The 23,724-nt window shown below is 46.6% G+C and overlaps 1 protein-coding gene across 1 annotated transcript; it reads left to right on the top strand.

Annotated features, from left to right (window-relative positions):
* Window positions 1-16,000: 16,000 nt before the first annotated feature.
* LOC103747828 (glutathione S-transferase Mu 6) lies at window positions 16,001-20,924 on the top strand. Its single transcript, XM_029554655.1, has 9 exons — window positions 16,001-16,143; window positions 16,427-16,502; window positions 16,919-16,983; window positions 17,275-17,356; window positions 17,452-17,552; window positions 18,474-18,569; window positions 18,905-19,015; window positions 20,439-20,517; window positions 20,694-20,924. Exons 1-9 carry the CDS (start codon window positions 16,108-16,110, stop codon window positions 20,705-20,707), a joined length of 660 nt encoding a protein of 219 aa, XP_029410515.1. The 5' UTR covers window positions 16,001-16,107; the 3' UTR covers window positions 20,708-20,924.
* Window positions 20,925-23,724: the final 2,800 nt, after the last annotated feature.

Raw genomic sequence — 23,724 nt, 5'->3', positions numbered from 1 at the left:
GGATCATGTTTCTCCCTGTGACTTTTGAGCCATTCTAGGTAGGATCTTTTCACCTGAGCAGGACTGCTATTTTGGCAGGGCAGTTCTTTGTTGTGGTGCTGTGCATTGTGGGATGGTCATCAGCTTCCCTGTGAGAAGTGCAGAGAATGCCTGTGCACCAGCTTTCCCTCTATCCACACCAGAGGCTGGCAGCACTTCCCAGTGGTGACCACTCAGGAAGTCTCTGACCTTTGCCAAAGGTTTCTGAGCTGCAAATTCTTTCCTGTACACACCAGTGGTGTACTGTGAATGGAGATTCCCATTTTTTAATAAAACAGAATAATTTTTTAAAATCTTCAATGTAACTCATTGATGAAAGATGAGTCTCGTTCCCTTCTTTCCTTCCCTCCTCTTTATTTTTATGTGCATGACTCTTTTGCCTACATGTATGTATGTATGTGTACCACATGTGTGCAGTGCTCATGGAGGCCAGAAGAGTGTATTTGGATCCCTTGGAACTGGTTTTATAGACCATTGTGAACTACCATGTGGGTGTTAGGAATGCTTCAAGAGCTGCAAATACTATTAACTGCTGAACCATCTCTCCAGCCTCTTCCCTCCCTCCCTCCCTCCCTCCCTTTCTTTCTCTCTCTCTCTCTCTCTTTCTTTTTTTGTCTTTCATTTTGTTTTTTATGTTCAGAGATAGAGTCTCACTACATAGCCCTGGCTAGAACTCACTGTATAGTCCAGGCTGGACTTGAACTTGTAGCAACCTCCTGCTTCTGCTTCCTGAGTGCTTAGGATAATAGGCATGAGCCACCACATCAGGCAAGATGAATCTTTCTTGATGAAACTTTATTTCAATAGTAAAATATGTGTATGTGTCTTGGACTATGTAGTAAACATATGATTTCCCTTAACTTTTGTCCTTGCTGTTGTTATGGTAAAAGACTTTGAGAAAATTTGCAAGGAGTGCTGAGAATACCTGTGCACGCAGCTTTTCCTTTGTCCACATGCCCTCCTCCTATTTCCTTCTCACCTCATCTAACTCTTCCTGGCATCCTGTGTTCGAGTATTTATGAAGAAACACTGTTTTCTTTCCTTTTGATGTCACATATGGGTGGGGAATTCAGGTCCAGAGAGGACAGTCCCACTGAGCTGTCTCCCAAGTGGCTGTATATGCCTCACTGGTGCATACTCTATGACTGGATGTTTGGGTATTAGTTTAGGGGAGACTTTGAGACTTCAGGCAGTCAACTCCTGAGAACAGATGTCCTTTGTCTTCATTATGGTTTTTGTCTTTTGTTTCATCACACTATTCAGATTCTAATTCTTTTATCCCATATTTTGTCTTACTGGTGTCTGATGCACTTCATTTTAATGTTAACATGCATGTACAAAAAATGGGTTCAAATTTGAAATTATTTATACTCAGTTTTAATATAGCCTTTAGTGAATGTTTTGGGGAAATTGATTATTAGTTCCCTATGAACATTGCTGAAAGTTTCAGGATTTTTATTCTTAACATTATTTCTTGTTTTCTATGATTATTTTCACATTGAGCTGTATTAAATTCATCCTTCCTTCCTTCCTTCCTTCCTTCCTTCCTTCCTTCCTTCCTTCCTTCCTTCCTCCCTCCCTCCCTCTCTCCCTTCCTCCCTTCCTTTCTTTCTCCCTTTCTTGTGGAGCTGATGATTGAACCCAGGGCCTAGACCATGCTAGGAAGGTGCTCTCTCCATGAGCTACATTTTCACTTAATTCCTTTTTTAAAAAATATTTTCTTTATTATTTATATTTTATGTGTGTAAGTGTATTGCCTGCATGTAGGTAGGTGCACCCAATGTCGTGCAATGCCCATGGAGGTCAGGAGAGGGCATCGGATCCCCTGGAACTGGAGTTATGGACAGTTGTTAGCTGCCATGTGGGTGCTGGGAATTGAACCTAGGTCTTCTGCAAGAGCAGCAAGTGCTCCTAACTGCTGAGCCATCTCTCCAGCCCCAGCCCTCTAACAGAATTTTTGGGGGGTTCTTTTTGAGAAAGGGCCTTCCTGTAGCCCCAGCTGGCCTGGAACTTGCTATGTAGACCAAGCTGGCCCCGAACTCACAGAGATCTGCCTGCCTCTGCCTCCCGAGTGCTGGGACTAAAGGCATGTGCCACTATGCCTGGCTCGTAATTCTTAATGTCAAAAGGATTGCAGGTATTTTCCTCAATTCGAGGTTGGCAGCATCTAGGAAATTCTGTTTTTTTCCCCCAGAAATCAGAAAATACTATACATTTTTTTTCTGTTTCCTGAGTTTTCTTAACAGTTATGTTTAAGAGACTCATGAAATTTTTCCGTGAAGTAAAACGCATTTGTTTGTTGATACATCTGGCTATTGGAGTATGTTTAAATTCTGAGGGCATTATATGTAGAATTTGCATGAATTTTCCTTCACAGTATTGGTATGCCATTTGTAGAAATTGAAAGAATTAAATAATCTGTTTCAGATGTCATTCTGTAGGGCTTAAGCTGAATTTCACCGAATATATTTCCTGTACAATGTCTTTTTATACTGTTAGACTTTTCACAGTCTACAGTTGGGACTGAACACATAGCGGTCCAGAGGATCAGACAAAATTGGAGTGAATTTCTGTGAAGTCACTACTGGGTTCAGACATCTTTCCTGTGTCTCTAGTTCTCATGTCCCTAGTTCCTATCGTCTTTCAGAGTCCCTTGTCACACACAGGGATGATGTATTGGGCCCACGTGACCTGCTTTGACAGCCTTCTGACACAGTCCTTCCCCTCCTTCTCCAGAGCTATTCTTTTCTCTGAAGGGTCCCTCTTCCCAGCTCCTTGGTGTCCTTGTCCCAGCCAGCATGGCCTCCTCCTGCTGGTTCCCCTCGCCTCCCTCTACACTCTTCTCAGGGTAAACAGGAAAATATGCCCGATATTTTCCAAATGTCTCTCTCTCTCTGGAGTTTCTAACTGACTTTAGTCTTTAATAGTCAAACTATAATTGGCTTGAAGGACCATCTTATACTCATGCCCCCCCCCTTTTTTTTCAATAGAGACTAGATGAATGAACACTGTTAGAATTTCTGTTCTGTATCTTTCAGAGTTATTGTTCTAAATAATGTCTCTCAAAAGTATTATTCCTGGAGGCTGAAGAGAGAGCTCAGCAGATAGGAGCACTTGCTGCTCTTCCAGAGGACCAGATTTCTGTTTGCAGAACCCACTTTGGGTGGCTAACAACTACCTTCAAATCCAGCTCCAGGGAATCTAATGACCTCTACTGGCCTCTGCAGGCATTCCCTACGCAGACACAGACAGGCATATTAAAAAAAAAAAAAAAAAAAAAGGAAAAAAAAAAAAGATCTTTGGGGCCGGAGAGCTGGCTCAGCGGTTAAGAACACTGGTTGTTCTTGCAGAAGACCCAGGTTCAAATCCAAGCACTCACATGGCAGCTAACAACTGTAACTCCAGTCTCAGGGGATCTGACAGCCTCTTCTGACCTCCACGGGCATTGCACGACCAGGTGCACTTACCTACATGCAGTCAATACACACATATACATAAAATAAATAAATAAAATTTTAAACATGATCTTTAAAAATTATTATTCTGATTAACATTTTAAAAGTTTTCAAATAAATCCAGAAATTTCATTTTTCCAAGAATAAGGTATGTAAATCTTAGAATGACAAATCCCTAAGGCATATGAGACTATAACAACCAAGAGAAGCAGGCATGTGTGTATGTGTGTATGTGCACTATTGTCATGCTCTGGGTAGTCTTACACTTGGAATGCTCTTTAAAATCTAAAAGTTACTTCCTGAGCTTGAATGGTTCAGAAACCCAAGATGGTTCAAAGTGTTATGTCTGAACATCAAAGCAACCTTGTTATAGGTTATGCATTCTGTCGTCTCTAGTGACATGTTCTCTGAGCTCCCATTCTCCTAGAAACCTGCAGAGCCTGTGGCTTCTCTGACTTTAGTGATAAGATGGCCTCTGCCTGTCCCCTGTGCCCTTACTGCATACCTTACCCTGGTGAAGTCAAAACTTTATTCAGTATGGGGCTCATATACTGCAACCTATCAAGGGGAAACTTAGTTCCCTAAATTTGCTTCCTGCAGAGTACCAACCTCGCCCTTTGACTTGGAAACCCATCTCATTTTTAAGTCTGTCTTATCTATCTTCCCTTATTCATTATGTCTAGTAAGCTCTTTAAACAAGGCAAAGTCAACCACAGGTCACTTTACCTAACACAATTCTTGGTTTTGACCCTTCAAAGAAGGTTCTCTGCTTCCAAGTCAGAATACTGGCAGATGGGACAATGTTCTTGGCATTGGGTAGCTAGACAGGCATTGGCAGGCATGGAGGCCATTGAGGATGAACAACACCCTCATAATCAGCTTTGGATCCCACCTCCTATTTCTCTGGGAATACACTAATTTTAAGAAAGGAAGCATCACAATTGCTCATCCTTAAGAGTTCAAATGCCATATGAAAGGGAAGAAGGTGGGGAGGTGTTAGGGCTTCACTGAGGCCCATTAGGGGAAGGTACTTCCTCTTGCTTAAGGAAGAGAATTGGAGTTCTACTTCTGATCTTGGATGTAGACATGAAATTCTAAACTGTCCAAAACATAAGATTACAAAAACATACTATTGGTTCCTCTCTTCAGAGCTATCTAATCAGATTTGCCAACGACCTGGCCAGGAGATCACCCCTGAAGAGCTGATACATCTGAAGACACGCTAAGGAGCTGGGGGGATAATTATCCCTTGAATGAATTAACATACGTCTAGAGCCCAGGAGCCCTGCCCTTGGTGCAGTTGCTTGAGATTTTCACTGCTAAGCCTGATGCTTTTCTAAGTTCTAACTCAAAACGTGTAACTTTCTTTTCTCCCCTTCTACTCATTAGATGGCAATGCAATCCTAGGCATGCTTTCCCTGACACTTTCCTGGAGACATTCCTCCCCCATCCCTCCCCCCATATGGCTGGTTGCAGACCTGCATTGCTGAGCCTGCCTGATTCCTTGGACCCTAACACAAAAGACACAATTTTCTCTCTCGTTTCCATCTCCCTCCCCCTGGCAGCTGCTGAGATTCACAGCTTGCTCGGTCTGTTGTTTTTCCCTAAAATTCATAACAAGATGGTCCTTGAGATCCCCACTGAGTCTGTTTTTATTTATTTATTTATTTATTTATTTAATATATTTATTTATTTTGGTTTGATTTGTTTTTTTTCAGACAGCTAGCTCCGGTTAACCTCAGATTTACTACATGGCCAAGCTTGGCCCTGAACTTCTGATCATTCTGCTTCTATCTCCCAAGCACTGCAATTACAGGAATTCACAATCACATCTGTCCTGAGTCTCTGAGGGGTGTGTGTGTATGTGTGTGTGTATGTGTTATGTGTACATGTTTGTGTGTGCATGCATGTATGAGTGGGTGTGCACATATGTTTACATGTATGTAGAGATCATAGCTTGCTATGTGGTGTCTTTCCTCAGTTGATCACCACCTTCATTTAAAAAATATTTTATTTATTATTTTTATTTTGTGTGTATGAGTGTATTGTCTGCATGTGTGTAAGTGCACCCATGTTGTGCAATGCCAAGGAAGTCAGAAAAGGGTTTTGGATTCCCCTGGATCTGGAGTTAAGGATGGTTCATAGCTGCCATGTGGATGCTGGGAATTGAACCCAGGTCCTCTGCAAGAGCAGTCAGAGCTCTTAACCGCTGAGCCATCTCTCCAGCCCCTCCACTTTCATTTTGAGACATGGTCTCTCACTGAACTTAGAGCTCATCAATTCAACAAGACTGGCTGACCAGAAAGTCCCTGGGAGCCTCCTGTCTCCACCTCCCTAACCTGGGATTACAGGAGCACACTACCGTGTCCCACTTTTTTACATGGATTCTAACAGATTAGACTCAGTACTCATGATAATCATCTTTATAACCTACACCCCCTTCTCCATTGGCACCCTTATATATCTCCCCCGCACTGGAATTTGTGCATTCTGTTATTTTCCTTAAAACCTATCAAGTCATACATCTTAATCATCTTTATAACCTACACCCCCTTCTCCATTGGCACCCTTATATATCCCCCCCACTGGAATTTGTGCATTCTGTTATTTTCCTTAAAACCTATCAAGTCGAGTTAGTGTATCTAGACATCCCTTAGTGCAAGTTCATCTGCTGAGGTCTAGTCAGCCTTTCCAAAGTCCCTCCCTTTAAGAAGATCAGCTCTTCCTCACCCAGAAGTAATCAGTTGCCAACTAGACATCCCTTAGTGCAAGTTCATCTGCTGAGGTCTAGTCAGCCTTTCCAGAGTCCCTCCCTTTAAGAAGATCAGCTCTTCGTCACCCAGAAGTAATCAGCTGCCAGTTTTGAGACAGTGTCTCCCTGTAGCCCCAGCTGTCTGGGAACTCACTATGTAGACCAGGCTGGCCTTGAACTCATAGATATTGGCCTGCCTTTGCCTCCTGAGTGCTGGGATTAAAGGCGTGCACCACCACGCCTGGCCTTGTCTTTGAGTTTTAACCACAGGTCCCGGATCCCACAATGACATGAAGGCCATTTGAGCCACCCTCTTACACTCAGATACACATGCCCAGCTGTCTGGGAACTCACTATGTAGACCAGGCTGGCCTTGAACTCATAGATATTGGCCTGCCTTTGCCTCCTGAGTGCTGGGATTAAAGGCGTGCACCACCACGCCTGGCCTTGTCTTTGAGTTTTAACCACAGGTCCCGGATCCCACAATGACATGAAGGCCATTTGAGCCACCCTCTTACACTCAGATACACATGAGTCAGGAGCCTGGGCCAGGACCAGAAACCAGGGAGCTGGACAGCTGAGAGTCTGGCGTTGAGCTCTCTAGGTTCTCTGCAGACTTCTCCAGGGTACCCTCTGGGCAGTGTCCTGTTGTCCCATGGAGGCAGAAGAGGCAGGTGTGTGGTTCCTTCGAACACAAGTTCTCTCAGCCTAGCACACACACTACAGGTGTGAGCTTTGCACTTCTCTGCCACTGTATGTCTGAGTGTGAGGTTCTGACAGCTGACTGCTGTCTGTGTTGGTTTGAATTCTTCAGATTTCCTGTGACTTCTGTGTCTGGTTTTTTGATTTAGATTCACAAACATGACCAAAATACTGATTAATTTATACGGTCATTAGCTTGATGACTAAAGGACTGGGTCCCCAAATTCCCTAAAGAAAAACATGAGGACTTCTTGCTCTTTGGTTTGTCCCTGTCCTTGGTTCATGTAACTCCAGGCTGTGGTGGACAAAAAGCCTGGTAGCTGTCAGACTGGCAGAGCCCTTTCTTCCTGTTATACTTACCAGATTAGACTCTCAGGTTGGAGACACCCCTTTTTGTCCATGTGTTGAGAGTTGAGCCTTCCTGAATGGCAGATTCCCACAGTCTAGGGGTGAAAACTGAGTCCTGCAAGGAAAGGAAGGAAAAACATTCTGGTTCTTCACTATCTGGCTCATCTCCAGGGGGCACTGGCAGCTCCCTCAGCACACAGAATGGGGAGAGGTTGGGGTCCAGGAACCACTGGTACAGGCCCACCAAACACTGCCTCTGGTATCAGTGCTCAGGTAGGCACCAGCAGAAGTTAGTAACTAAGTTTAGATTGGCTCTTACTCCTCTCTGTCTTGATGGTTTGGTTTCAGGCCTCCAGAGTTGGCCCATTTAGGGCTTGGGCAGGGAGGGCTCGGGAATTACAGGTAAACAGACATCACCCTTGGGAACTGGTCTCCAGGTACCTACCAGTCTAGAAACCTCTTTGAGAGCACAGCTTGGTCTTTCAATACAGATCCTGAGAGTGGAGGGCTGGCTCCCTCCTTATCTATAATTGTGTGAGACTTGCTTAGGGTTTGTCTAAATCCTACAGAATCCTTAGTCACATGGGGACTATAGCCCTTGCAAGCACTAGTCACCTGTACAATGTGGGAATGTGAGACTAAGTGGGTCAGATGCCCTGCCTTAGGAGGTCTTGCACTTGACTTCTTTGGAGGATCCCAGGGAGATGGAAAGATAGATACAGGAAAGGTATCTTTTCATATAATCTTGTCTACCACAGCTTGCGATTATGACCAGTCAGTGGTTGAATGACAAATTTAAGCTGGTTCTAGACTTTCCCATGTAGGTTCAGGGAAGGGAAGGTTTGGGGAAGGCAGAGGTATCCTCACCTCATCTTCTTGCCCAGCTGAGGGGGTTTGGGATCAGTGCTTCTCTTTGCTGCTCCATTCCTGGTGGTCTGCACTGTGGTCCTGTGAAGGGTTATGTCCCAGATCTTGCATTCAGTGTGCAGTGTATTCATGGAGGGCTTCCCATGCTAGACACACTGAGTGCCAGCACCCATGTCTGTCTTAACCCAGGGAAGGGATGCTAAGACTCAATGTCCCATCTACCCTTCCCTCCTTGTCAATTAAGTAGTTGCCCTACTTAATTGATGGGTCCTACAAGATTACCCAGAGCTGCATTGCCCACAAGCACAACCTGTGTGAGTGGGGCTGGCTGCAGGATGGGGACAGTGGCCATCCTCCTGGGCTTGGCTGGGGTGGGCTACTGATGGTGAGTCTGTGCTGTGTGTGGTGCAGGTAGGGAGAGAGAAAAGGAGAGGATTCGTGTGAACATTTAGAGAATGATTATAGGCCTGTATACAGATGAGTATGGTTTGCTACAGCCCTGACTTTGTGAGTTCTCATCAGGTGATGCAGTCAGGGTTTGCAGCGATTTAAGTTTTGGGTTCATATCCACATTTGTGCTCTTTGATATTCAAACACCTTATCAATGTTGGTTCTACAAGCTTTCCTACCAAGCCAATACATTGACCTCCCTAACATAAAGATCTTATCGATAAACACTGTGTATCAATTTCTAGCGATCTTCAGTATAGTCAAAGCACTCATGGCTGGACATTACTTCCTATATAGTAAATTCACGGGTTCGAGATTCTCTCCAGTTTGGACTTGACCACTGTCATGTGCCATCCTGCCCAGCTGTTCATCACAGCATCTGCCTGCTCCTGAAATGCACAGACTCAAAACCAAGAAAAAAAACATACTAGAGCTTCAGAAATCTTTACAGGTGTTCCCCCAGGGCTGTGTTCTTGGGAGCACCACGACCTGGACCTTCTCCAACAGTCAATTCAGGGTCAGCCAGAGGACCATAATCAATTTCCTTCTTCCTTTCACCATCAAATACTGTTCAACTCTGTACATGCTACTCAAATGTCCATTCTGTTCCATCCCCTTAGAAAGCACTTTGTTTCCTCTCTTGAGACTGTTAAGTAATTTGCTTCTCTGGTGTGGCTGCCAGTAGGCAGTGACAGGACCTGAATGGTTTATCACAGAACTGAAAAATGACCAGGGAACTTGTGCAGTTTTATTTCTTTACTCTTATTTTATCATCCATGCATGAGTGCCAAAAGCCTTTGCAACTCTGTTTTTATAACTCATATTCATCAGAGCTACAATTGAATGCTCACAGAACAGTGAATAATAATAAAGTGGCTAGAATATAGCATTTTAGCAAAATAACAGTACCACCATAATATACCTCGAGAGATAAAAGTGTCTGCTGAGAACCTGGGGGAGTACTGGCATTCCAGAGATAACTCCTTAGCAAGTGCTCCTGCATAAACTTTCTCATAAGAAAAAGCTCTCCAGGCATACAAGTTCAAGGTTCAGCTAAATTTACCAAGCATATTTTTTAAAGCCAGAGGAGCATTATTTCACAGCCCCTTCACTCTGGTTTTACAGCACATGTGGGTCCAGATTCTGCCAGGTACCCAGAAATTTCTGTGTATGACCCATAGTATCTGTAGTGACAGATCCAGGGACAATGTGGCATTTCTGTCTGACCTCCTGTCCCTTATGAGAAATCAGGTCTGCTATCAAGTAGTAGTCTAGTCAATGAAATGGTGATGCATCGAATACAAGCTTGCACAATGACCCAGGCCCAGTCCTGGGAAGGAAGCAGCTCGTCTGCACAGCCCTGCCAGCCCAGTCTTTATCCCGGGGAGCCTGTGTCTGAGGCTGATGACAATTGTTTGCTGCTTCAGGAGAAACAGAAGCCAAAGTTCTTGCACGGCCTTCCTGAAAAGTTGAAGCTCTACTCTGAGTTCCTGGGGAAGCGACCATGGTTTGTAGGGAACAAGGTAAAGGGGCAAGAGTTGAGAAGGGAGAGTTATCATTCTTATGAGGTCACCTGATCCCATCCCACTCACCCGTGGCTTCTTGCAGATGATTTTTGCAGATTTCCATATTTATGATGTCCTTGACCAGCACTGAATATTTGAATCTACATGCCTGGATGCATTCCCCAACCTGAAGGACTTCATAACCAACTTTAAAGTGATGGCCCATTCATTTTGGATATCCTTCTTACCCCTTTCCATAGTGCCTCCCCATTCTTGGAGATTAAAGGAGAAATAACTAGGATTTATTAATTACTTGCATTCTGCCAGGACCTGTGCTCACTGAAATGTGAGGGACCAAATTAATCATTTCAACATTCCTGCAATATGCATTAGCATTATCAGTCACAATGGACAGGTAAGGAACCTGAGACTCTGGAGGATAAATTACTCAGCAATTCTAGCACCAGTAGAGGTTGTGGGCTTGCTCCCTGACTGCCTTTAGCTTCTAAGGGCAGCCTTCAGAATCTGTTCCTGTTTGAGGCTAAAAAATTTGAGGCCTCTATACAGCACAGGTTTCCTGCCCAGGACCTATGGAATACAGAACATGTGAGGAACGTGTTTAATCCTGGAGTTGGGGGGAGGGGGTGAGACAAGGTAGGATTGATGTGATGTTCCAGGGAACAATCAATAGTCATACCACATCTCTAGAATGATCGCCACGAACAGCTGTCAGAATTACCTTAGGTCAATCATGATCTTCACTTGGGAAGCACTGGGACCCAGGTATGTGGCTGACACTAGACTTGAGAAGCTATGTGGGGCCCCTGTTGGAAGGTTTTTTCTTGAGCTTTTGCTGGTGGGTTTGCTGTTTGCTGCTTCCCATCCTCGTTCTCTTCCTCATGCGTCTCATGTGTTCCTCTCCTTAATCCTCATGTGAGGATTAAGGTCGTCCTCATTTCATTCATATTCTCTGGCATTCCCCTGGATGAGGTGCAATGTCAGGCCCTGCAGGTCATGTAAAAATGCCCCTCCGTCCTGGGAGCGAGCAAGGTCGAGAGCAGCAGCCTGTTAGACTGTGAGGTACAGGTGGTACTACTGGGTGCCTGTCCCTCACCTACAGCTGATCATGGGCCAGCCAGAGCCCTCTGGGTTGACATCAACTAGTCCTGCTTTTTTCAGGTTTGGGTGTGGGAAGCATTAGTGCAGCTGGCAGCTCTTCTCCTTCCTGCCTCCCTGGGAAGGGGTGTGTTTTCTCAGCAAGTTCTCATCTGGTTCCAGGCTAGGCTGAGTGGCCTTGAAGGTATACAAGAGCTGGTGTGACCGAGTGGGAAGGGCCGGGGGAGTGCAGAAGAGCTTGTCCTGAGAACACACAGACCTGGCTTGCTAGGAACAGGCAGCTATTGCTCTCTGCGCACCTGCAGAATTGATGCATGTCCTCTTTGCTTAAAGGTGGGCCTTAGCACATCTTAGTGCCCTTTAACCCACTCTATCCAGGCTGGAGAAAAGATAGATCCTGGCTCAGCGAGACTGGGCTCCAGGCTCAAGTCTAGAAACTTTATCTTTAGATGATTGGTTAATGCTGGCTAGTCCTTTTATTTTTCTGTCCCCAAATTCCTCTACACTCGTATTCAGGATTTGCTGAATCACTGGACCTGGCTCTCTTCCAAGAAATACCACATGTTTTTTTCTTTTCAGGATAGGCAAGCCCAGGAGCCTCTGTGTGAAACAGGAGGATGTCTGTCCAGACAGGGACACAGCGCCTCTGTGGGAGGCAGGAGGAGAGTGTACAGAGTGGAGTGACAGCCACAGAGCCAGGCTGACCCTGCTCTTCTTAGCCATGGGAGCATGAGGGAATGTCTTAATGCCTGTGTGCCTCAGCTTCCCTTCTGAGAAGTGGTCATGGTGAACTGATTTTCCAGGGTAGTTGGGTGGTTTTCTACTTTTAAACTCTCTTGGCCGTGTTGGAACTGGGTATACAACCCTGAACTCTTGAATTTCTGGTTCTCCCTCACAGGGTCTGAAGATCTCCACCTATATGAAGACCAACTGCTTTCTTCCAAGTCCTTTGTATTTAAAATAGGCCATATAAGGTAACAAGTAGTACAGTAATACTGGTGCTGCTAGGGGAGAACTTTCAGTATCCCCATGGCTCTGGTCATTGATTGGGGCACAGCTGGCTTCTACTGTCCCCTCTGCCTCAGTTTCCATTCCCTTATTTCCTGCTCATTGTCCCCTACTTTCCACCCAACAATTTTCTACTGTGGAGCCTGTGTAACGTCCAACTCCCCACTCCTTCCACGAAGTCCTCTCCGTCCCTTCCTTGTTGCTGTCTTACTTCTAACCAGTCAGAATTGATGATACTTTGAAAGGTTCAATTGATGCCATACTCTTCACTGTGGCGTGCTATGCAAGTTCAGTGTCCAAAGTGGGGTGTTCCACCCATGTCTGACCTCCAGTAAAGCACACTTCTGTGTCTTTTTTTACATTCAATGACTCTCAGGACTGGTTGCGTTAACTTGGTTGGGTGATCTTTGTTCTGTCATTCACAGGAAGGGTTGGGTGATGGAAATGTGGGGGACTCTCGGCCAGGAAGGGTATAAGATCATGCAGAGTCCTTGATGTCCCCTGGTATGTATGCTCACCCTGAGATTCCCACAGGAGGGCTCCTTCTGTGACAGGGCTCCTCATTCAGAAATGTGCAGTGCCTCCTTGGTCACATACAGTGTATGCCATGCTTCAGAGATGCTGATCTGATGGGAAGAGGCTGGATAGGCCCCAAGCTGAATATCTATGCTCACCCAGAAGCCAGCTCTGAGCTGAACATCCCTCCTGTCTTCTCAGGATGTTTCCTACAAATATTCCTCACTGTTAATGGTGTTGTGGTCATTTTCCCCCAACTCACTCAGTTCAGTGAAGGAGGATCCGGGCCTGTTGGACTTTTCATCTTTGACATGTATGGCAGTGCCTGGTATACTGTCACTCTTCAGGACATTGGAAATTGTAAAGCCTTCCTCTGAGAGGTGCTTCAGGTAGTGTTGGGACTTGGAACTCTGGAAATAGCTATTCTTCCCCAGAAGATTAAAATGAGGTACAGAAGATTTTCCATGTACAGGTGTTAAAGTCTGAGGCAAAGCTTCCCTCCCATATGCATTTAACAAACTGCAGCTGCCCTTGAGTCAACAGCAATGGGCTGGCCTAGTTTGCAAAGTGTCTTGTTTGTGTTACAAACAGCATATGGGATTAAATTGATAGCATTTCTTTTTGGTTGTTTGTGTATGCGCACTCTGAGCTAGGTCAATAGGGGTCAAAAGGGACAAAAACCTCTGATAAGGATCAGCTTTTACTTCCCCATTTCATACCGGAAATACTGTTTCAATAAATGAAAGAGGAAAACATTTGTTTGAGAACACAGTTCCGAGAGAAATCTGAAGGAACAGGTATTCAGAGCAGTTTAAGTCCTCTCTCGGCTAGAATGGAGCCTAAGAGTCAGATTTTTTTTATTTGGGTATAGACAAAATGTGGCATTGCCCAGTACCACTATATTATTCTGGTTTCTTCTTCCAATTAAAATCCTAAGCATGCTTTCCCTGACACTTTCTGAAGACATCCCATACCAATACTCACCCCCCATACTACTGCATGCAGACCTCCACTGCTGATCCTGCCTGTTTTCTTTGACTCTAACTCTCTTCTCCATCTCCCTCCTCCTGGCAACTGCTGAGACTTGCTCCTTGTCTCATGTGTTTGTCTCTAAAATTTTAACAAAGTTCCTCATGAGTCTGCTTTCATTTATTTTTAAATTCAATTTAATTGTGCTATTTTGTAACTCCAACTGGCCTTAAATTTGCTATATAGCCAAGAGTGGTCTTTAATGATTCTCCTATTTCTATTTCCCAAGATCTTGGATTACAGGAGTGTGTAATCATGCCCTGCCTGATTCTATTATGTGGAATGTCTCTGAACATGTATGTATACATGTTTATGTGTGTGCAGATGTATGTAGACGTATGTGTATGCGTGTGCATGTTTGTATGCTTCATTATGTATGTATGAGTGTGCACACATGTGTGCATGCATTACTGTGTGCAGATGTATATAGATATTTATGCACATGTATAGGTGTTTATATGTGCTCATGTATATGCAGATATGTTTGCATATATATGTGGAGGCCAGAGATTGATATCTGGTATCTTCCACAATCATTCTGGAAGTTATTTTATTTATTTATTTATTTATTTATTTTTATTTATTTATGTTTGAGATAGAGTCTCACTAGGTAGCCCTCACTGACCTGGGACTCACTGTGTAGACTAGGCTGATCTGGATCTCACAGAGATCCACCTGCTGTACTTCCCAAGTGCTACCATTAATGGCATATCCCACTATCGCCAGCTGTAGACATTCTTTTTTGAGATAATATCTCTCATTGAACCTGGAGTTTGCTGATTCAGGAAGCCCCTGGAGCCTCCTGTCCACCTCCCCAGCACTGGGTTTTATGGGTGTGGGTCACCATGTCTAACCTTTTTGCATAACGTAGGTTCCATGGGATTGAGTTCGGTTCCTCTTCTTGCTTGGACAACAGTATACAGTCTACCATCTGAACCATCTCCACAGGTCTTTGAATGTTTTTTTTTTAATTTTTTAAAAAAATATTTATTATTTTTAATGTTTTTTTATGTGTATGCATGTATTGCCTGCATGTAGGTAAGTGCACCCTTGTTGAGCAATGTCCACAGAGGACAGAAGAGGCTGTCGGATTCCCTGGAACTGTAGTTATGGACAGTTGTTAGCTGCCATGTGGGAGCTGGGATTCGAACCCAGGTCTTCTGCAAGAACATTCAGTGTTTTTAACCACTGACCCATCTCTCCAGCCCTTGAATCTGTTTTTAAATTCATTTATCAGTGTTGGTCAGACCCTGACAAAGGGAACCTTGACTGTCTAGTAACATTGATAGATGTCTTTGAGTTTTAAACACAGGTCCCAGATCCCACAATGAAGTGAAGGCCATTTGAATATCTCATATTCAGATACACACGAATCAGGAGCCTGGGCCAGGACCAGAAACCAGGGAGCTGGACAGCTGAGAGTCTGGTGCTGAGCTACTTGGGTCCTGTACAGAGTTCCACAGGTCCCCCTCTGGGCAGCATCCTGTTGTCCTTGGAAACAGGAGAGGTGTCTGGGCCCTCCTGGCCACAGTGATGGTGTGTTCGAAGTTCTGATAGCTGACAGCTGTCTATAGTGCTGGGAACCCCTTAATTCCATATGCCCTCTGCGTCTGGTTCTGACGTTTAAGCCAATGAAGAGGGTCAAAAAAACTGATTAATTTATATGCTCACTAGCTTAATGACGAAAAGACTGAGTCCTCAAATTCCCTAAAGGAAAACATGGGAACCACTTGCTCTTCTGTTTGTCCCTGTTCTGGGTTCTTTTCCGTGTCACAGTTTATGTAACTCCAGGCTGTGGTAGACAATTAAGCCTGGTAACTGTCAGATTAATAAAGATTATTTTTCCTGTTGTATTTACCAGATTAGACTCTCAAACTGGAGACACCCCCTTTTGTACCTTTGTTGTGAGTTGAGCCTTCCTGAATGACAGATTCCCACAGTTTAGGGGCGAAAACTGAGCTCTGCAAGGGAGGGAGGGAGAATCGCCTAGTTCTTTCACATCTGCCCTGTCTGGTCAGCTTCCCTGGTACCCAGCAGGGGTCAGGTGGGTGGGGAGCAGCTAGAAGGGACTCACCAATCACTGCCTTCTCTATCTGTAGGCTCAGACTTGCCCCAGAGACTCGGTTTGGATTGGCTCTTACTCCTCCCTCTCATGGTGGATTGCCCCTTCAGGTCTCCAAGGCTGGCCCCTTTAGGGGTGGGGCAGGGAACTCTCATGAGCTGCCTGTAAGCAGACTCTGAACTCTCTGCAGTGGTATCAAAGACCAGAGTGTAGTCTGACTGAGGCCTGTCTGCTGTCTCTAAGGCAGGAATCCAAATCATGCCCATGACTCTGGGTTATTGGGATATTCGTGGGGTGAGTAAAAAGTTTGGGCTGCTAGTAGGTGGGAAAGGATCCAGGTGGGGACACATGGGCAGTTGGAGATCTGATTCCAGATAGGTCTCCTTCAATCCTTCATAGAGCTCTTTACATGTCCCTGTCAGGAGGCCTTAGTAACTCTCTCTCAAGAGCTCTCTCTCTCTCTGTCTCGCTCTGTTTCTTATTCTCTTTTTTTTTTTTTTCATTAGAAATAGGGAAGAAGGGCTACCTAGTTAAGGTCTCACTAACTGTGGGTATTGTTGGGGGCCATCACTCACAGATGGGTCACGCCATCCGCCTGCTCCTGGAATACACAGACACAAGCTATGCGGAGAAGAGATACACCGTAGGGGACGGTAATGATATCCTTCTGGTCAGACTCCTTCCTAACACCTGCCTGTGGTGATCAGCAATCTGTGCTTGGTTGCCAGTTGCTCAGCTCTGCAGACCTCTTCCAGCGAAATCCAGAGCCTATCCCTTCCAGAAACCTTCCTGAGGGTCTAGCTTGGTCTTTCAATACAGAACCCTGGGAGTGGCATGCTGGCTCTTTCTCTGTCTGTAACTGGGTGCAGTCTGTCTAGTAGATGCCTAAACATCTTGTAAGCCTTGTTCATTTAGGACCTATAGCCTTTTCCAGCACTATGCTACATTGGAACATGGCATTTAGTGGGTGAATTCCCTGCCACAAGTGGTCTTTACTGACATGGGAGGGATCTGGAAAGGAGGCTTGAATATTGTGGGGTGATTTCTTTTAACATTGTCTCTACCACAGCTCCCAACTACGATCGAAGCCAGTGGCTAAATGACAAATACAAGCTGGGCCTGGACTTTCCCAATGTAGGTGCTGGGGAATGGGGAAGTTTGGGATGTTGGAGGAATCCTCACTTCATCTTTTTGCCCAGCTGACAGGGGGTTCTGGGTTAGTGCTTCTCTCTCCTGCTCCATTCCTGGTGGTCTGCACTATGTTCCTGTGATGGGCTATGTCCCAGCTCTTGCATTCAGTGTGCAGTGTATTCATGGAGGGCTTCCCATGCCAGGCACACTGAGTGCCGACTCCTATATCTGTCCTAACCCGGGGGATGCTGAGATATCCATATCCCATCTGGTCTTCTCTGCTTATCCATCCAGCTGCCCTACTTAATTGATGGGTCCCGCAAGATCACCCAGAGCAACGCCATCCTGCGCTACATTGCCCGAAAGCACAACCTGTGTGAGTGGGGCTGGCTGCAGGATGGGGACGGTGCCCATCCCCCTGGGCTTGGCTGGGGTGGGCTGCTGAGGGTGAGTTGTGCTGTGTGTGCACAGGTGGGGAGACAGAAGAGGAGAAGATCCGTGTGGATATTTTGGAGAACCAGGTCATGGACACCCGCCTACAGATGGGCATGCTCTGCTACAGCCCTGACTTTGTGAGTGCACAGTGATTGGAGCCCACAGGGTTTGAGGCGGGAGTTAAAGTCTTATGTTCATATCCACACTGGTCCCCTTTAGTATTTGAAATTACTGATAGATTTTTAAAACTCCCCTATCCAACCAACATGTTGACTGTCCTAACCCAAAGATCTTATCAAAATTGTGTATCAGTTGCTAGCAATCTTTAGTATATTTCTGGTATCCATGGCTAGACATTATTTCTTATATAGTAAATTCCTGGTATCAGGATTCCCTCCAACTTTGGACTTGACCACTGTCATGCGCCATCTTGCCTAGCTGTTTATCATGCCATCTGCCTGCTGAAATGTACTTACTGAAAACTGAGAAAAGGTATACTAGAGTTTCAGAAATCTTCTCAATTGTTTTCCCAAAGCTGTATACCTGGCAGCAGCAAGAATCGGGACCTCTTCCCAATATGCAGTTCAGGTTCACCAGAGGACTGCTGTCTCTTTCCTTCTTTTTACCATCAAACACTGTTCAGCTCTGTACATGCTACTCAAATATCCATTCTGTTCCATCCCCTTAGAAAACACTTTTTCTCCTCTCTTGAGACTGTTAACTACTTTACTTCCCTGGTTTTATAGGACATGGGGTTCCCAAACCTGCCAAGTTCCCAGGAAGTTCTGTGTGACCCATAGTATCTGGTTTGGATGTCAGTGGTGACAGATTCAGGGACAGTGTAGCATTCCTGACTGACCTTCTATCTCTTATGAAAGATGATGTCTGCTACCAAGCAGGGGTATAATCAATAAAATGTGGATGCTTTGAATACAAGCCTACACAATAGTCCAGGCCCAGTCCTGGGAAGGAAGCACTCGTCTGCACAGCCCTGCCAGCCCAGTCTTTATCCCGGGGAGCCTGTGTCTGAGGCTGATGACAACTGTTTGCTGCTTCAGGAGAAACAGAAGCCAGAGTTCTTGCAGGGCCTTCCTGAAAAGTTGAAGCTCTTCTCTGAGTTCTTGGGGAAGCGACCATGGTTTGCAGGGAACAAGGTAAAGGGCCAGGAGTTGAGGAGGGGGAGTTATCATTTTTTAAAATTATAATTTATTTATTTATTTTTATTTACGTGTATGACTGTAATGCCTGCAAAAGGGAGGTATATCCATATTGTGCAAGGGCCACAGAGGTCAGGAGGTCAGAAGAAGGTATAGGATCCCCTGGAACTGGAGTTACAAATGGTTGTCAGCCGCCAAGTGGGTGCTGGGGATCAAACCTGGATCCTCTGCCAGAGCAGCCAGTGCTCTTAACTGCTGAGTCATCTCCTTGGCCCTGAGATTTATCATTCTTATGAGGTTACAGGATCCCACACACACTTGTCTTCCTGTAGATCACCTATGCAGATTTCCTTGTTTATGATGTCCTGGACCAGCACCGAGTATTTGAATCCAAGTGCCTGGATGCATTCCCCAACCTGAAGGACTTCATGGCCCGGTTTGAGGTGATGCCCTGATCCTCCTTCTTCTTAGATATCCTTCTCTTTTATTTTTCCTCTATGCCTTCCTATTCCTGGAGGTTAATGAATAACCAGGAATCTTTTGACTACTTGCATTCTGCCAGGACCTGTGCTCAGTGACTGAAATCCGTGGGATCAAGTTACTCATTTTAACATTCCTGCGACATGCATAGAATTATCAATCCTGTAGTTGACGCTAGACTTGAGAAGCTATGTGGGGCCCCTGTTGGAAGGTTTTTTCTTGAGCTTTTGCTGGTGGGTTTGCTGTTTGCTGCTTCCCATCCTCGTTCTCTTCCTCATGCGTCTCATGTGTTCCTCTCCTTAATCCTCATGTGAGGATTAAGGTTGTCCTCATTTCATTCATATTCTCTGGCATTCCCCTGGATGAGGTGCAATGTTAGGCCCTGCAGGTCATGTAAAAATGCCCCTCCATCCTGGGAGCGAGCAAGGTCGAGAGCAGCAGCCTGTTAGACTGTGAGGTACAGGTGGTACTACTGGGTGCCTGTCCCTCACCTACAGCTGATCATGGGCCAGCCAGAGCCCTCTGGGTTGACATCAACTAGTCCTGCTTTTTTCAGGTTTGGGTGTGGGAAGCATTAGTGCAGCTGGCAGCTCTTCTCCTTCCTGCCTCCCTGGGAAGGGGTGTGTTTTCTCAGCAAGTTCTCATCTGGTTCTGGGCCAGCCTGAGTGGCCTTGAAGGTGTGCAGGAGCTTGCCTGACTGCATGGGAAGGGCTGGGGGTGTGCAGAAGACCTTGTCCTGAGAACACACAGACCTGGCTTGCTAGGAACAGGCAGCTGTTGCTCTCTGTCCATCTGCAAAATTGATGCATGTCCTCTTTGCTTAAAGGTGGGCCTTAGCACATCTTAGTGCCCTTTAACCCACTCTATCCAGGCTGGAGAAAAGATAGATCCTGGCTCAGCGAGACTGGGCTCCAGGCTCAAGTCTAGAAATTTCAGGTTTAGATGACTGGTTACTCCTGGGCACTCCTTTCTTTGCTTTCCCCAAGTTTTTCTATACTTAAATTGAGAATTTGCTGAATCACTGGGTGGGACCTGGACTCTCTTCTAGGCAACAGCACACATGTTCTCAGCTATGTTTTCCAGGAGCCTCAGTGTAAAACAGGCACATCTGTGCACACAGGGAGACAGTACCTCCTGTGGGAGGCAGAGGGGAGTGCAAAGAGCAGAGTGACAGAGCCTGGCTGACCCTTGGTCTTCTTGGCCATGGGAGCATGAGGGAGTGTCTTAAAGTATGTGTGCCTCAGCTTCCCTTCTGATAAATGGTCATGGTGGAACTGATTTTCCAGGGTAGTTGCATGGTTTTTTACATCTGGCTTTTAAACTCTTGGATGTGTCAAGACTAGGAATGCAATCCTGAACTCTTGAATTTCTGGTTCTCCCTCACAGGGTCTGAAAAAGATATCCGCCTATATGAAGAGCAACCGCTTCCTTCCAAGTCCTTTGTATTTAAAACTGGCCACGTGGGGTAACAAGTAGTACAGTAATACTGGAGCTGGTGGGGGTGATCTTTCAGTGTCCCAGTGGCTCTGGTCACTGGGGCACAGATGGCTTCTAGTGTCCCCTCTGCCTCAGTCTTCTCCCTCCTCCTTCCTTTCTACTCCCTTATTTCCTGCTCATTGTCCCTCACTTTCCTCCCTGTAGGAGGAAGTGCGTGATAGCCTGACTGTGCATGTGCCGTAGCCCACGTCCCCTTTTGCCAACCTGTATCTTGCCTCGGAGTCTGGAGACAGATGACGCTGCAACATCAGATGCTGCGGGCCAATGAGGAGAAGACACAATATCAGAAAAAACCACCAGGGACCAATGGGACACAGGGAGGGGGTATATAGGCACACCCTGTTTCCGCAATAAACGAGTCTGCAGCTGCTCTCACTGCCTGCTTCTCACCTGACTCCCGGTGTCTGTCATGACTCCACGCCAACTCTTCCCACCCAAGGGGTGCTCAAGGGTCCCCATAACATCTAGTGCCTAACGTGGGGCTCGAGGAATCCGTGCTGGCATGGTCCGTGAGTTCCCATGGGTCCTACCTTGTTGGGTGATAGTCGCCTTTCCTTTTTGGATCGCGGTTTTTGCTTTCTTGCCGGCATTGCATTAACTGTTCCTGATTTCAGCGTACTTTCGCTTTCTTCATCTGCATCCCAGCCATCCCCTTCCCTCTGGTGCAGCGAGGCACCCCCACTGTGTTTTCGGTGAGTTGGCCCCTTTCTGTGTTCAGTGTGCCTTCGGTCCTCACGAGGGTGAGCGTGGAGACCCCTCCTCTTCCCCTTCTCCCTTGGTGTCTTTTGTGTTCCTTGTAGGTTAGGGAGGAACATTTACTTGTTTTCGGTTTCCCAGGCGCCTCCACATAAAGGCTGACCCCCTGGGAGGTGGAACCCAAGAGCGGCTCCCGACCACCGCTTCCCATCCACCGCTCCCCATCCGGAGACACTGTATGGGCATAGGGCCGTGGCCTAACAAACCAGGGAAGTCCTCCACTAAGCATAAGACCCTTGGGTCTGATACACTCTTTCCTTTACCTTCTAATGTTTGCCTCCGCCAGAGGCTCTTCCGCTGTTCTCTGGGGAGTCCTCTGTATCCTTTGCCTTTCTCCTTACCCTTTCCCTCTTTTGTCTAGGATACTTCCGACCCTTTGTTAACACTACAGAGTCTCCCTAGTTTCCAGTCGTGGGCAACCTGCCCCCCCACTGTAGGGAGCCTCAAATATGAACCCTTAGGTCCCTTTTAGTTACATGTGGGCTTAAAGTTAAATCCCATCAACTGGATGCATTTTGGAATGAGGCCACTATACTGGCACCTTGGGTCACTCCCCAGAACATGTGGGACCTGGAATCATGGATGCACGTCCTCTTCCTGGCCCGGAAGCGTGAGGTTGGCTCTGGGATTCTCCCGCCCCCTTCCTTTGTCCCAGTCCTGCTAGCCATTATTGCTAGCCTTAAATCCTCCTCTCTGGAGCAGGTGATTAAAGCCCCCAACAGACACTGTCAGGAACAAGCCAATGTCAATATTTCCATTGCCTCACCTCCCCCAGCAGCAGAGGTTACCTTTTTGTCTTCTGGCTAGGAGGGGGAGGAACAGGACTGTCCCTCAGCTCCCCCTAAACCACCACACCCTAAACCTTCTGCCTAGGCTCCTTCTCTGGAGCAGCCTGATCCCATCTCCCCGCCTCCTCAGTACCCTTGGGGGTAGCTTCGCTCCGCGTGCTGCCTGGCCCTTACCCCTCCAGAGCCCGGGACCCTGTTCCCGCTCCTGACCCGCCCATTCCCCGGATTCCTTTCCCACGGTTCCCCTCCCTTCCTGCCATGAGGCCTGTTCAGAGCCCGGCACCCCCCTGGGGTCGTCCGGCACCCCCCTGGGGTCGTCCGCTGATGCCCTTTCCGGTAAACATCGGTCCTAATGCCACCAATCAGCCTTGGATTCCCACCCCGCTGGCAGACCTCTCCCTCATTCGCAAGGCTGCCAATGAGTCTGGACCTGACTCCCCCTATTTTGAGCAGGTCCTTCATGCAACTCCAGACTCACTACAATTGGTACAATCTCCTTAAGGCTGTGCTGGATTCCTCTGTTTTTCTAAGTTGGGGTTCAGCATATGACGACCAGGCAGAAATCCAAGCATGCCTCAATTTACAATATGGTCTTAACATCGCCCTAGATATGCTTACGGGCCGCGGACACTACATAGATCCTGTGTCCCAATCCACCATTGGCCTGCAAGCGTATTACCAGCAAGTCTCTGACCTTGCCTTTAAGGCTCTTAAGGCATGCACCCCTCGTGACCTATCTGCTTAGTTTCGCATTCTGGTCCAACAGTCTGGTGAGTTTACTCAGGTCACAGACGTGGTGGAAGGGAGGGTTGAGTCTGGCCCTACCCGGGACCTTCTCATTAAGCAACTGACTTGGGAAGGCCTTAATGCGTCCACCCATAATGCCGTGGCTGCAGTCCATAATGATGACATCCACAAATGGTTACTTGCCACTAAAGATCTAGACCCTTGCACTGGCCCTATTGAGGCACTGGCTGCCTTTCTAGATGTGTTGCTGGCAGGCTGACAGTGGCTGTAGGCGCCTGCCTCCTCCTCCGATAAAACTTGCTGGGGTTGCAGCAAACCTGGCCACTTGCACTGAGACTGTCCTGGGGCTCATCCTAAGACCCGCTGTCCCAAGTGCAAAAAAGGATTTCATTGGGCCAAAGACTGCCGCTCCTAGCCACAGGGTGACTCTGTCCCTTTAAACTCCTGGTGGGGCGCCCCTCAGCCCCACCAGTCTAAGAGGGGATGCTACTAGTTCGAAAGTGTTTTGGACCCTCCCTGTTTTTAATCACTCCCCAAAGTTGACCATCTATCTTGACGGCTTGCCCACTAAAGGTCTTGTAGATGCTGGAGCAGATGTTACTACTGTTACAACGACTGAATCTCTCCGCTTTCCCCACTGGAAATTCAGACCTGGTCCCCCCATTGCTGGTGTGGGAGGCCGCCAGGAGACTAAGACAACTGTACGACCTGTCCATTGGAAGGACCTTGATGGACACCAGGGCTAATTCTCCCATATAATAGCCAATGTGTCACACACCTTGTGGGGGAGGGACATCTTGGAAGACATGGGGGTGGTCTTGACTACCGACGATAGTGCCTTTTATGATGATATCATTACCCATGACAAAATAGGCCTGTCAGGA

This window comes from Nannospalax galili, unplaced genomic scaffold (assembly GCF_000622305.1).
Source record: "Nannospalax galili isolate Female #2095 unplaced genomic scaffold, S.galili_v1.0 scaffold5, whole genome shotgun sequence".
Classification (NCBI taxonomy): Eukaryota; Metazoa; Chordata; class Mammalia; order Rodentia; family Spalacidae; genus Nannospalax; species Nannospalax galili.
The sequence above is the reverse complement of the archived record's forward strand: the minus strand, read 5'-3'. Positions and strand labels throughout refer to the sequence as shown.